This window comes from Rattus norvegicus, chromosome 8 (genome assembly GCF_036323735.1).
Source record: "Rattus norvegicus strain BN/NHsdMcwi chromosome 8, GRCr8, whole genome shotgun sequence".
NCBI classification, from domain to species: Eukaryota; Metazoa; Chordata; class Mammalia; order Rodentia; family Muridae; genus Rattus; species Rattus norvegicus.
Window position 1 is genome coordinate 19,586,440 of NC_086026.1, and position 12,535 is coordinate 19,598,974.

General features: G+C 43.2%; 1 protein-coding gene across 3 annotated transcripts; it reads left to right on the forward strand.

Moving 5' to 3' along the window:
- Nucleotides 1-460: 460 nt before the first annotated feature.
- Cwc15 (CWC15 spliceosome-associated protein) lies at nucleotides 461-11,378 on the forward strand. 3 transcript variants are annotated; one of them, XM_006242520.5, is made up of 7 exons: nucleotides 461-598; nucleotides 1,809-1,947; nucleotides 2,451-2,563; nucleotides 3,097-3,185; nucleotides 4,334-4,441; nucleotides 8,404-8,522; nucleotides 10,715-10,885. In XM_006242520.5, the coding sequence occupies exons 2-7, from the start codon at nucleotides 1,817-1,819 to the stop codon at nucleotides 10,842-10,844; spliced, it is 690 nt and encodes a 229-aa protein (XP_006242582.1). In that variant the 5' UTR covers nucleotides 461-598; nucleotides 1,809-1,816; the 3' UTR covers nucleotides 10,845-10,885. The 3 variants fall into 3 exon arrangements, with proteins under 3 accessions (XP_006242582.1, NP_001020158.1, XP_038936913.1); NM_001024987.1 differs by having other exon boundaries at nucleotides 477-598; nucleotides 1,814-1,947; nucleotides 10,715-11,378; XM_039080985.2 differs by having other exon boundaries at nucleotides 563-767; nucleotides 1,814-1,947.
- Nucleotides 11,379-12,535: the final 1,157 nt, after the last annotated feature.

Consider the following 12,535-nt stretch of genomic DNA (forward strand, 5'->3'; position numbering starts at 1 on the left):
TCCCTAGGCTGCGGGGTCTACTGAGGAGCAGGAGCCGTTGGGTCGGTCAGTTGGCAAGCTCTCCTCAGATCTCAACGCTTGCGAGACGCGGACCGGCTCCTGGCGCCTTCCGTCCTCGCAGAACCGCAGCGAAAGAGTCTGGGAGGGGGTCGGGAAAGGAAAAGACGCAAGAGAGATTAAGTAATTGGTTCTCAAAGGCACAAGATGATATTTGGGGTCGACTATGAAGCACCGGTTTCAAACGCCCGCCCCCTAAGCAGCCTTGGCTCCGCCCCTAGGCGACGTCACTCCATCTTTTTCCCGTGTCTCTGCGGATTGGTCACTGGGTCAGCCTCTAAAAGACGGTTAAAAAAAAAAAAAAAAAAAAAAAAAAAAAAAAAAAACCAACTCGGGATTTGCTTCCGGGTGTGGAGTTCGCGTCTTCTACACAGCCGTTGGGAGCGCGAAGATTTTGCTTCCGGGTCTTAGTTGAGTCCCAGGTGTAGAGACTGGAAGTTCTGCATTTTGCTTCCGGTTTTGCGCAGAGATTTCTGGGAGTTAAGGGTCGCAATGGTTCGTGAGTGAGCTTCTGAAGGCACTGCGTCGAACCCCCGCCACAGTGAGTAGCAGGGCATAGTGGTTTGTGGTCCCTGTGCGGGCCGCACCGGGGAGTCGGAGAGCCGTGACTATCGTCCGGGCCGCGGTGCTGGAATGGCGGTCGGGAGCTGCAGCCGAGCTCGGGGCGGTCACCGGCGCGGCACCGCTGACACTGAGAAAAGCAAAGGAGGGTAGGATGGGGTAGAAACTCCCACGTCCCACACGGTCTGTCTGAGCATGCTGCTTAAGCTAACGGAGATTTAGTAGCCCTGTAGTTAGGCTGGAATTCTTATTTGACAGCTAAAAATTGCAAAAGGTTCTCTGGTAGCCTAGGCTAGCTTGGAACTCCCGATTCTATTGCTCTCACCCCCCAAGCTCTGGAATCACAGGAGTAGTACCCAGTCATGCCCAGTTCTTGATGTTTGGTTGAGTGGAGTTCCGATTTTCTTAGGATTGCGTTAAGTTACAGCCTACCAAAGCTTTACGAATGTTGCGGTAACTGCTTTAGAGGGAAATTGAATCAACAAGATTCTGGGGTAATGTTGCCAGTGTAAATGTCATTGGGTTTTAAACAAACTCTAAGACACTCAATAAGTTTGCCTGTAACTTTAAAAGAAATTTGTTTTTTATTGGTCCATTTGCTGTAGTGTGAGGTTTCTGATAAAAATGCAAATCTTGGCCGGACAATTCCAGCAGTGCAGAGGCAGTCTGGTAGATCTCTGGAGAGTCCTAGGCCAGCTTGATCTGCATTGTGAATTCTAATTCAGCCAGAAATACATTGTGAGATCCTATCATAAAAAATAAATAAAACAAAATCTCAGAGAACCTAGTGCTAGTGGGATATAAAAAAAAAATTTAAGTCATTTATTTTAAAAGCCACACTACACTGTTGTCCAAGATCTGACATCACGTGTCAGAAATCTCATAATAATTCTATAGAAGTATCAACATTCCACAAGTGATAGAATCAAGCTAGGAGACTTGCGCAGGGCTACCCAGCTAAAACAGAAGCACAGACTCAGACCTTCAGAGTAGTTATTTATATCAAATAAGAGCTGCCTGGCAGTGCATATCTAGTAAACACCCTGAATTTCATGATTCTGCTCTTTAGAGACTTGTACTGAAGCAAACTACTTAAGCAGTTCTGGGGAGAGTTTTGAGAATGATTTAAGGACAGGTAATTATGAATGATCTATAAAATGAAAGTATAATTAAACCCATGTTTGTCAAAGAATAGAAGATGACAACAGCAGCCAGGCCAACTTTTGAACCTGCAAGAGGTGGGAGAGGAAAAGGAGAAGGTGATTTGAGCCAGCTCTCCAAGCAGTATTCAAGCAGAGACCTTCCCTCTCATACAAAGATAAAGTACAGGTAAGAAGCCTTTCATTTGTCCTGTTCACAGAATGGAACCAACCATGACTTATGATCATGTCTAAATTAATAGTATTTAAGTTACCGATCTTCCAAGAAAAGGCTTTCAAAAAGTTTACAATACAATTATTTGCTGTAGTTGTAAAGTGCTCTACGGTCTTTCAGCATAAGTTCCTATTGAGCAGGGATTGCTGGTGTGGATGAAGCCCTCACTAGTCATGATAACCAGCTCAGTCTTCTGAGTGAGTATGGGAGTTGCTGTAACAGCCCTGAGTGGAGGACTGTTTTCAAGAGACGTCCTGCTGTAGGAAGTTGTGTGATACGGAACCCCACGAGTGTATTAATAGCACTCTGATTGGGATATTGTCCTCTTCCGTTTTGTTCTTGATTGACACTTACATTCTGAATTGTCTCAAGTTGCTATAGCCATATAGGTTCTTTTCCTTGACAACTGGGGGCAACATTTTTGACCTGTTTTGGCTTGTTTTGTTTTTCTACTTAAGACAAACCACACAGGATGCCCCTGAAGAGGTTCGCAACCGTGACTTCAGGAGAGAGTTGGAAGAGAGGGAGAGAGCTGCTGCAAGGGAGAAAAATAGGGACCGTCCAACCCGAGGTATCTGCTGTCCCTCGTGTGTCACATAGTTATGTGATGCAAACTGTTTCCTGGTGATTGGAAACAATTAACATTGTTGTGAGCTATACCTCTTTGATAAGAGACAATAATGAGGTTTATTCCAGTCCCATCTTGTCATGCATTGGTACTGAAGACATGGTGACCTGAAGTGTTTAAAACCATTTTTCAGTTCCTGTCAGTAGACTTTGACTTTACAGCAGCTGGAACCCGCCCGAGGCCTTCTGTCTGGGACTCCCCATGTAATTGATGAGTTTTGAGAGAAGCATCAGTTACCCTTTTTATGTTTCTACCACATGTGAGCATTGGCTAGTCTCCTGAGACGCTGTGATCTGCGTGCTCACTAATTCACCCCATGTTAACCAACAAGTATTTATCAGAGACTTACTTGCCCGTCACAGGGTGGGTCCCTGCTGTCACTGTGCTTTGTGTGGATTCTTTTTGCCCAAAGGTTTCTAAAATGTTACTTAAAATCCAGTATGTACTTCAATATGCTAAATGTTTGTTTTCTTCAGAACACACAACTTCCTCTTCGGTGTCCAAGAAGCCCCGCTTAGACCAGATTCCTGCTGCCAACCTTGATGCTGACGATCCTCTCACAGATGTACGTGTTTTAGGTTTGGGTTTGGGTTAGCTTGTGTTTATTTGTTTGCTTGTTTCAAGCCGCCTCAGTGCTGGAACTGTGGGCCTCTGCCATTGGGCACAGCATATCATATTTTCCTGAAAAAAAAATTTAATACACTTTGGCTTTATGTTACTGAAATATATCACTGACCTCGACTTTGAAGTTTATATTGTTTTTAAAACATCAAGTATTCTTCTGTGTCAAGGACTTTTAGGACAGGTTTAATCCGGAGGGCTGTGTGGAAGCAGTCAGTGAAAAAGGATATGCCCACCCCTGACAGTATTGTCAGTGGTGCAGGAGGTTAGCCTGCCTTGCTTGAACTGCACAGGACACTGTCAGGATGAGTGCCCTGTGAATAGCACATTGAGCATTCTACCCAGGGCTGCCCTTTACTTCCCTTAGATAGGATGCCTTTTTAGACACATAGCGCTCAGAGACCCCTTAGTGACTAGAGAGGCAAGCAGTCGAAGCGGATAGAACTTGAGCATTCACTGGGACACACTGCCATCTTTCTGTTGTCTGTGACTGAGGCTGGTCTACTAACCACAGCCTTCCTGCCTCACACCTCAGCCTCCTGAGTAGTCTGCTACGCCTGACTAACAGCGCCAACTGAGCTACCTGAGTGGCCTTCCTTGAGTAGTATCGAATTGCATATATGTCAGCAATTAGAGCTGACTGATGAGTCATTAAAATGAGAAAGTTTACAGTAAGTGGAATTCAGTTTTTCATTCCAGATATTTCTGTCGGAATCTTAGTACCCGTTTTTGCACATTTGCACTTGCTAACTTTAGTCATTTTGAGCTACGTGAAATTACTTTAACTCTTTAGGGGTAGGACACTGAAGATAGTAATGTACTTGAGTGTGAAGCATTGCTTGTTTTAGAACGTCCCATTTGAAAATGCTTTTTGGCCATGTAAATATGAAAGGTACTTTATCAGGGGTTGACATTTTATTAAGCATTTATAATTTTTGGTTGGGTTTTATTTATTATATTTGTATTGGTTATATCTTCCGGTATGTTTCCCTTTAAATTTGTTCCAAAGACTTGGTGAGTACAGTTTCTATGAGAAAAGTAAATGACGTATGTTTTCTTTCTGCTATTCCTGGTCCCCTTGACCTGTCACAGGAGGAAGATGAGGATTTTGAAGAGGAAAGCGATGACGATGACACTGCAGCTCTTCTTGCAGAGCTAGAAAAGATCAAGAAGGAGAGAGCTGAAGAGCAGGCCAGAAAGGTAGTGTTGCTATTCACACCACACCATCACGTTCTAAACCATGTCTAAATGTTCTAACACCTGGAGATCTGTCTTCTTAAAGTGGCATTCTCAGGCTCCTAATTATATGGGACATTTCTTTCAGATAGTTCAGATAGAACTATGATGCTCAACTTGTTTAAAAGCAAATGAATAAATGATTTCCTAATTAAACGCCAGAATTAAAGATAGTCTACAGCAATGGTTCTCAGCCTTCCTAATGCTGCAACTCTTTAATACAGTTCCTCATGCTACGGTAACTCCCAACCATAACATTACATGGTTGCTACTTCATAACTAACTTCATGCTTCACATATCTGTGTTTTCCAGTTGTCACAGGAAACTCCTGTGAAAGGGTTATTTAATCCCCAAAGAGTCGTGACCCACAGTTGAGAACTGCTGGTCCACGTGGTTTATAAAGATTCTCTTTTTGTCTCCTGCCTACTTTGAGACATTTGTGTCTCAAAAAAAAAAAAAAAAAAAAAAAAAAAGGGAGGGAGGGAGTTAGTTCTATATAGTCCAGGGCAAGACACCCAACCTATTTGCATAGCCACAATATCTTCAACTACACAATGGGGAAAAATAACATTGAACTGAAAAAAAATCAAGAGAATACTCTAGATCCTAGTGTTGAAAGCTCAGGCAGGTTTTGCAGTTTGAGGCCAGCCTGGGCTACAGATTAAGACTGCCTCAGGAAAGTTGAAGGTGTAGAGTACCAGGTTTATAGAGCAGTGTGTAGGACGTGAAGGCTTTGTTCTAAAGGATTCATGGAGCTCCTTCATGTGTGCAGGGTTGATTGCTTTTGGTAAAAGTAGAGAGGTTAGAAAAAGTTTGAGACTGTGTCAGTAATCCTCATATGCAATGAAATGAACTATAATCTGCATGGTAAGAGCTAGAGAGATGGCTCAGTTATTAAGAGCACTGACTGCTCTTGCAGAGGACCCAGGTCCAATTCCCAGCATGTACATGGTGGCTCATAACCACCTGTAACTCCAGTTCTCAGGGATCTGACTCCTTTCTGGTCTCCTTAGTCACCAAGCATGTGTGTGATGCATATACCTACTTGCAGGCAAAATACCACAAAATAAACATTTAAAAAAAATTGAAAATGAGAGAGACAAACAGATGTTGGTAACGCTGTGTGGACGGTAAGTACGTGACTATTGGTTGTGGCAGCAGAAATGACCTCCATTGGGCTGATAGACGGAAAGCAGAGAGTGAGAGAGTGGCGATGAGTTTTACCTTCACACAAAGTATCAAGTGAGAGGCCTCTGCTCCGTATTCAAGCGAAGTACCACAGCCTTTGCTGTGGGCTTTGGTATAAGGTTTTATTTGAGCCAAGAATAAAAACCTTCAGGGAAAGGCGCTCTCATGGGCCAGTGCTAAGCATCTAGGGAGGTAAGGTTCATGTTAATTAGAAGGGTCAAGGAAGAATTCAGAAAAAGACTAGATAGGCTTTGGAGACTGAACTCAGATTGGAAGAAAATATAATAATTCTCATTAACAGTCCTCATAAACTTTGGTCTATAGAGGAAAGCTAATAGATGCCTAAACTGTCTGCAGTTTTCTGGTTGACACCCAGGGGACAGATAGAAGCACTTTTTAAGGTCTTAAGAGTTCCTGGCATTTCCTCTAATTTCTGTATAGAATGTGCTGGTATTTCTTGGAATTGAGTGACAGCTTCACTTCTTTTGTCCCTGCCTTCCTTTTTTGCTGCTTTATGAAGGTCTTACAGTAGCTTTTTTTTTTTTTTTTTTTTTTTTTTTTTTTTTTTTTTTTTTTCAGAGCTGGGAACCGAACCCAGGGCCTTGCGCTTGCTAGGCAAGCGCTCTACCACTGAGCTAAATCCCCAGCCCCTTTTTTTTTTTTTTTTTAAGATTTATTTATTCTTATGTCTGTGAGGACACTGCAGTTGTCTTCAGACACCAGAAGAGGGCACCAGATCCCATTACAGATGGTTGTGAGCCACATTGTGGTTGCTGGGATTTGAACTCAGGACCTCTGGAAGAGCAGTCAGTGCTCTTAACCACTGAGCCATCTCTCCAGCCCCTTACAGTAGCATTTTGAAGCTAAGGAGCCAGTGTATAGATGAGCACACTTGCTGTGAGGACCAGACAATAACTGATCTTATATGGCTGACCACCGCATCTGTTCTACACTATTCCAGGGCAGAAGTGGGTACGGTGCCTATATAAATAGGGTGGCCATGTTTCCAAAGATCTAATTCTCCAGTGTGGAGGCGGGAGTGTGGATCTGACCCACAGGCTATCTGACCATTAGGCTATAGGCCTGGTAGCCGAGCAGGGAAAAAGGGTTGCCTTTTCCCCCCAGTGCTGTGTGTTAAGTGTGAGTGGGCACGCTCCTGGTTTTGTGGCATCTTTTGAAATTTTTTGCTGGATTCGGGGGTAGATGCATGCATGGAGATTAGAAGACCCATGGTTTGGTAACTGAACCTGGGGTTGAATTCAGGCTATGGCTTACTGACGAGCACCGCTATTTGCTGAGCCACCTCAGTGCTCTCTTCCCCACCCTGGTAAGCTTAAAAGCTGTTGATCCTAATTGTAATAGAAAGTTCCCGACTTTGAGATCTCTGCAGTAACCTAAAAGGTTTTCCCACAAGTGACGTACTTTTCGCCTACCAGTTACTCGTCCTGGTAAAAGTGAAATCCACTGTTCACATTTGCATATTAAAATGAAGTATCAGGAACCTATATGGGAATAAGGTTCATTTTTAAAGTGACTTCTAGAGAGACTCTTTCTTCTTGATCTATTAGGTCATCGATTTCTGTCATCCCCAAAGCACAATAAAGTAGGATTGATATTTGATTTAAGTTATGTTAACAGATAACTACAAAAATTACAGGTAAGAATTTTAGAATTTTGGGTTTCTAAGTCTTGAAATGGAGTGATTTGAGTTTAAGGAACCTGATGTTAAAATCGAGTGACGAAAATGATCTAGACATGGTGGCTCACACCTAATCCCCACACTTCATTGGCTAAGGCAGAAAAATGCCGTGTTGAAGGTCAAACTGAACTAGTATTGAAAACTTTTGTCTTTAAAACAATGGAGAATGGGCAAGATGGCCTACACAGTGAGAAGGAATTTCTGCGAGTTGTCCCCTGACCTCCATTGTACTATGGAACCCATATGCACGCATACACGCTAATATATACAGAAATGCTTTTTTAAAATATAGACAGTATTGTAGCTATAAAGAAAGTATATAGGAAAAGTATAACAGAACCCGGTAACCATAAAGCATAAGAAGAGAAGGTATTTATGTAAATTAGTGAAAGTGCAATTACTAGAATGTAACCATCTTTTATAAGATAGCTTGTCTGCTAATAACCAATCAGTCCTAGAGATGGAAACTTACATGGTTAGTAACTCAAAATTAAATTATGTTGTCTGTAGCCCTTACAGAGTGAGACAATAACCTTGCTAAACTGTTCTTCAGTAATATGTTCTTAAATTATGTTTATTAATATATTCTTAAATTAATTTGTATAAGCATCTCGGCTTTTCATAGTTTAGAGAGGCTAATGCCTATGTTGGCAAGGACAAGCTACTTATAATAAAAATGGCAAAGTACTCAACTTTTATAAATAAGATTTTTCTGGCATTTATCAAGAATCAAAAAGCGGAGTGAGTCAGTGGTAAAGTGCTTTTCTAGCATTAGCAGGCCCTGGACCCCATCCCTAGCACTGCAAAACTGGGCATGCTTTTGCACACCTGCAGTGCACTCAGAAGTTGGATCAGAAGGTCAGAGTCATCCCCTGCTCCTAGGAAGTCCTACGCCAGCTTGGGCTGCTGGAGACCCTGTCGTTTAAAAAAGGAGAAGGAAAACCACCCCTTCACCCTATGCTGTCTGACTTCATCTGTGGGCTAATCTAAGACAGTTGGCCTGGAGTGAGCAACTGGGTCTTCCTCTGTCATTGACAGGAGCAAGAACAAAAAGCAGAGGAAGAGAGAATTCGCATGGAAAACATTCTGAGTGGAAACCCTCTCCTGAATCTCACGGGCCCGTCCCAGCCTCAGGCCAACTTCAAGGTTAAAAGAAGGTACTAATAGTAATGGTCGTCGTATGTGTGTGGACTGTGGTTAGGGCTGCGTGTGTTAGATAAAGCTTCTAGGACCCCACCTCCTATTGATAACCTTCCCAGTTAAAGACTCTACAGTAAGGGAAGATGGAAAGAGGTGGAGGAGTGACTTCTAAATGAGAGAGCCACAGTGATGAAGCTAGCCCTTGACCGTAGGTACAAAACTGCATCTGAGATGTGGGTGTTGGGGTCCTCAAGACCACCCCTCACAATTCAGTTCTAGAAGGATTTGGGGGACTTGGTATGGCCATATTCATGTTTGATATTATAAGACACATAGATCATACACTTGTAAATCTTCATAGATATACATCCAAGTCACAAGGTGGAAAGATAGAGGCTTCCTTAAACTCCTGTTCCCTGTAAGAGGTCACTGAACAGTGAAACCAAGGTTGACACTCAGTGTTCAAGGGAGTGGTCCTGTAGGAACTTGTGCTGGGCGGAAGTCAGGTTAGTTGTGTACTGGAGGCACAGTGCTGACTAACCAAAGCTAAGTTAAAGTCAGGGCCCCAGAGGGAGATGGGGACGCCTCACAGGAGCTGCTGTAGCAGGGGAATTGTGGGTGTGGGTGTGAAGTACCTAACTTCACATCTATCCCTCCTCACCTCCCCAGTTCCCTCCTCCCCTCCCTCACCACCCTTCATGAGCAAAGCGCACATCCAGCCTCTTCTCATCCCAGAGCCATGGTTCTTTTAAAGTCATAGTAACAACTGTTTTTCCCTAAACTCCTTGGCTTCTTTACTCCATCACAGTAAATGTAGTGACCTTTGTAGTGACCTCTACAGCTAAAAACTTAACACATATTCTTGAAGGCAGGAGTACAGGCAAGGAGATGTTTGGTGACAACCTGCAGGTTATCAGAGCCGGTCTCTAAGCATTTGACCTGAGCAGTTGCCAGGCAGGAATGAGGATGAGTGTGGCTTATGCTGACTGAAAGAGGAAACAGGATTCAGGCATTGTAGGTTTGGAATACTCTGTACATCTGAATCTAGCCTGTGTGTCTCCAGAGCTTCTCTGAGCTGGAAATAATGCATCTGGGAGTTGCCAGCATGGGCAGAGAGAAGTGAAAAGATAGTGTCAGTACCTAGAGTGGTGCCCAGTCTAAGTGCATAGTAAATGCATAATGGATAGTATTTGAACTTAAAGTCTTAGACTGAGACTAAGCAGCCAGAGAGGAGGACAGCCAGAGGTTCACATAGGAGTGGGAGGGAGAAGAGGGATGGTCTAGGGCTAGTGATGTAAGTGCTGGGAGTGAGCACCATACCTTAGCGTTGCAGGGGGGCAGGGCAGTTGGGTGTGGGAAATGAGGGAGTAAGTTAACAGAAACTATCAATTACATGTTGAATATGAAACAAGCATTTGTAGGTTCAGGAGTAACTGTCCCTGTCACACTGTCAAGTTCAGCTTTGTGTGTGTGTGCACTACATCAAGACAAGTTTACTGACATAGTTCCCACAAGTGGACATAGCTTTGCTCATTTCCCTGGGCAGCTTCTCCTGTTAAGCATGCACCAGCACATACATGCATGTTACATAGGCTGTGTCCAATGCATGTTTGCGAGTGTCTTTGCTGTATGTGAAGGCTTATGTTCACAGAGGAGGTGATGGCTCTGATGTATGTACTTTCTGTAACACTGCCTATGGGTGTGTTTAATGTTTTCTGAAATGTGCCCTACTCTGAGCACTTGAGCAGGCTTGGGACAATCTATAAGTCTTACTTGTTCCATTCCTGTAGTGCCTCCTTGCATCATGTTGTGTGTCATGGTGGGTATAACTGATGAGAAGAATGTATGAAACTTTACAAAGCATGACAAACAGATCCCTTACTGTCTGATGATATCTGGATCAGGACAGTGGCCCTGCCTTTGGGTTTTAAATCTGAAAATGCCACACCTTTACCTAAGCCCAATCTGTGAGTCTCTCTTGTAATGCAGACTGGCTCTACTAGAGCAGTGGTGTGTGCTCTGAGTAGGGATGTCCTCCTGCTGTGACAGCCTAGGGCAGTGAGCAGGCTGCTGCTGTGACAGCCTAGCGCAGTGAGCAGGCTGCTGCTGTGCTATCAGGTGTGCTGAGCACTGTGATGACTTACGGTCTGTCCTGTTCTCGACTCCTGATAGAACTGTAACCACTTTGTTCTCTGTTTTTCCTCTTTAGGTGGGACGATGATGTTGTTTTTAAGAACTGTGCAAAGGGTATAGATGATCAAAAGAAAGACAAAAGATTTGTAAACGATACGCTGCGATCTGAATTTCACAAAAAGTTCATGGAGAAATATATCAAGTAGTACAGTTTTATGTGCTTAATTAAAGACTAAAGTGTCCAGGATCCATTTGATGTTTGGTTTTGTTCTTTCCCAGCTCTGACTTTCTCAATCCCTTCCCTAAGTGTCGTACTTTACTGGATAATGGGTTTAGAAATGGGTTGAGGGCTGGAGAGATGGCTTAGCGGTTAAGAGCACCCGACTGCTCTTCCAGAGGTCATGAGTTCAATTCCCAGCAACCACATGGTGGCTCACAACCATCTGTAAAGAGATCCGATGCCCTCTTCTGGTGTATCTGAAGACAGCTACAGTGTACTCATATATAATAAATAATAAATCTTTAAAAAAAAAAAAGAAAGAAATGGGTTGAACCAGGCCTTAGTTTCTTTTTAATATGGGGAAAGGGGAAATCTGCTTGTGATAAATATTTTTAACCTAAATCATTGTCCCCAACTTTTTGCTATAATTTATACAGCTTATAAAAAGTTGCATAACTCTTTTCAAAATGAAAATTATCTTTGTGTGCTGTGTTTTTAATACATTAAGTTTTCTCCTTTATCTCATCGATTTGAGGTCTATTGGTAGATGACATCACTGTTTTGTAAGTGTGGTGGAGGCTAAGAGGAATTCCACTTCAGAGACAGTGTCACCATTAGTAGTCACCTGGGGTGGCTCAGGAGCTGCCTGCCATCTCAGTCCTGAGGATAAGGTTCTCTTCTTGGCCTGTGATAAGCGTTCCCAGGACAGTGCATGGCACTCATTCTGCCCTTTGGTGCCTGAGTTAGGTCCGTGTGCACACACTGGTCTGCCTGAGGTGCAAAGCTGCGTGCAGTTTCACATCACACACACAAACAGCTCTCTGAGTGGCTTATTGTTGAGGGGTATTTCTGGGAGGTATACTTTATTCTACTAAAAGGCATAATTTCTGAGAAATGTGGCTTTAAGTGTGCTACTTTAATAGAAATTTTGGGACCACAAATTGAGCCTTTCACAAATGGGATGCCATTTTTAAAGTGGCATTTTGCTGTGTAGTCTACCCAGCTTCACCTCAAAACTGTAATCTTCCTTTCTCAGCCTCTTAAATGCTGGGATTGTGGGTGTCAGCAATGAGGACTGACTCAAACTTTTCAAAGACAATTGCCATGTCTTATTTCTGGTTATTTAGTTATTTTCCTTAAAAACCCTATTAACTTGAGGAGTGGAGTTAATATTGATTAACTTGACTCATTAGTTAATAAGGTTTGTTCTCTTGTGGAGAACATTAAGTTCCTATAACTAACTTGGGGGGATTTAATGACCTTTTATGACCTTCATGTACATATATGTGTACAGACACATAGAGAAAAATAAAATCTGTAAGAACAAATGGGAATTCACCCACCATTTGCGCCGTGGAGAGTTGATGTAATTGTTATGTCACCTGGATTGAGAGTGAAGCCGGGAGAGGAGCTAGGTCTGCACGCTGCATGCTCTCCCCGTTTCCTCATTCGTAGTGTGGCTGTGGTTGACCCTCCAGCCCCGTTCATAAGCTACCCTCCCTCCACAGAGCCTCTGCCACTCTGAAACCAGGTTTACAGTCAAGCTCTTTAGGAATTTCTCATTTCATTTTTGCAAAATATACTGCTCTCTCCTGGCCTGCTTTCAGAGCACTGTATGAGGGAGGGGAGAGGAGCGTCTGCTGGCCTTCCTTTCCAGAGTAGTTCCCCAGCCTGTAC

Bases quoted from the DNA above. Each gene is read 5' to 3' on its own strand.
- Cwc15 (XM_006242520.5), top strand. From the start codon at position 1,817: ATGACAACAGCAGCCAGGCCAACTTTTGAACCTGCAAGAGGTGGGAGA. The intron at 1,948-2,450 runs GTAAGAAGCCTT...TTTCTACTTAAG, and splicing joins CATACAAAGATAAAGTACAG to ACAAACCACACAGGATGCCC. The intron at 2,564-3,096 runs GTATCTGCTGTC...TGTTTTCTTCAG, and splicing joins TAGGGACCGTCCAACCCGAG to AACACACAACTTCCTCTTCG.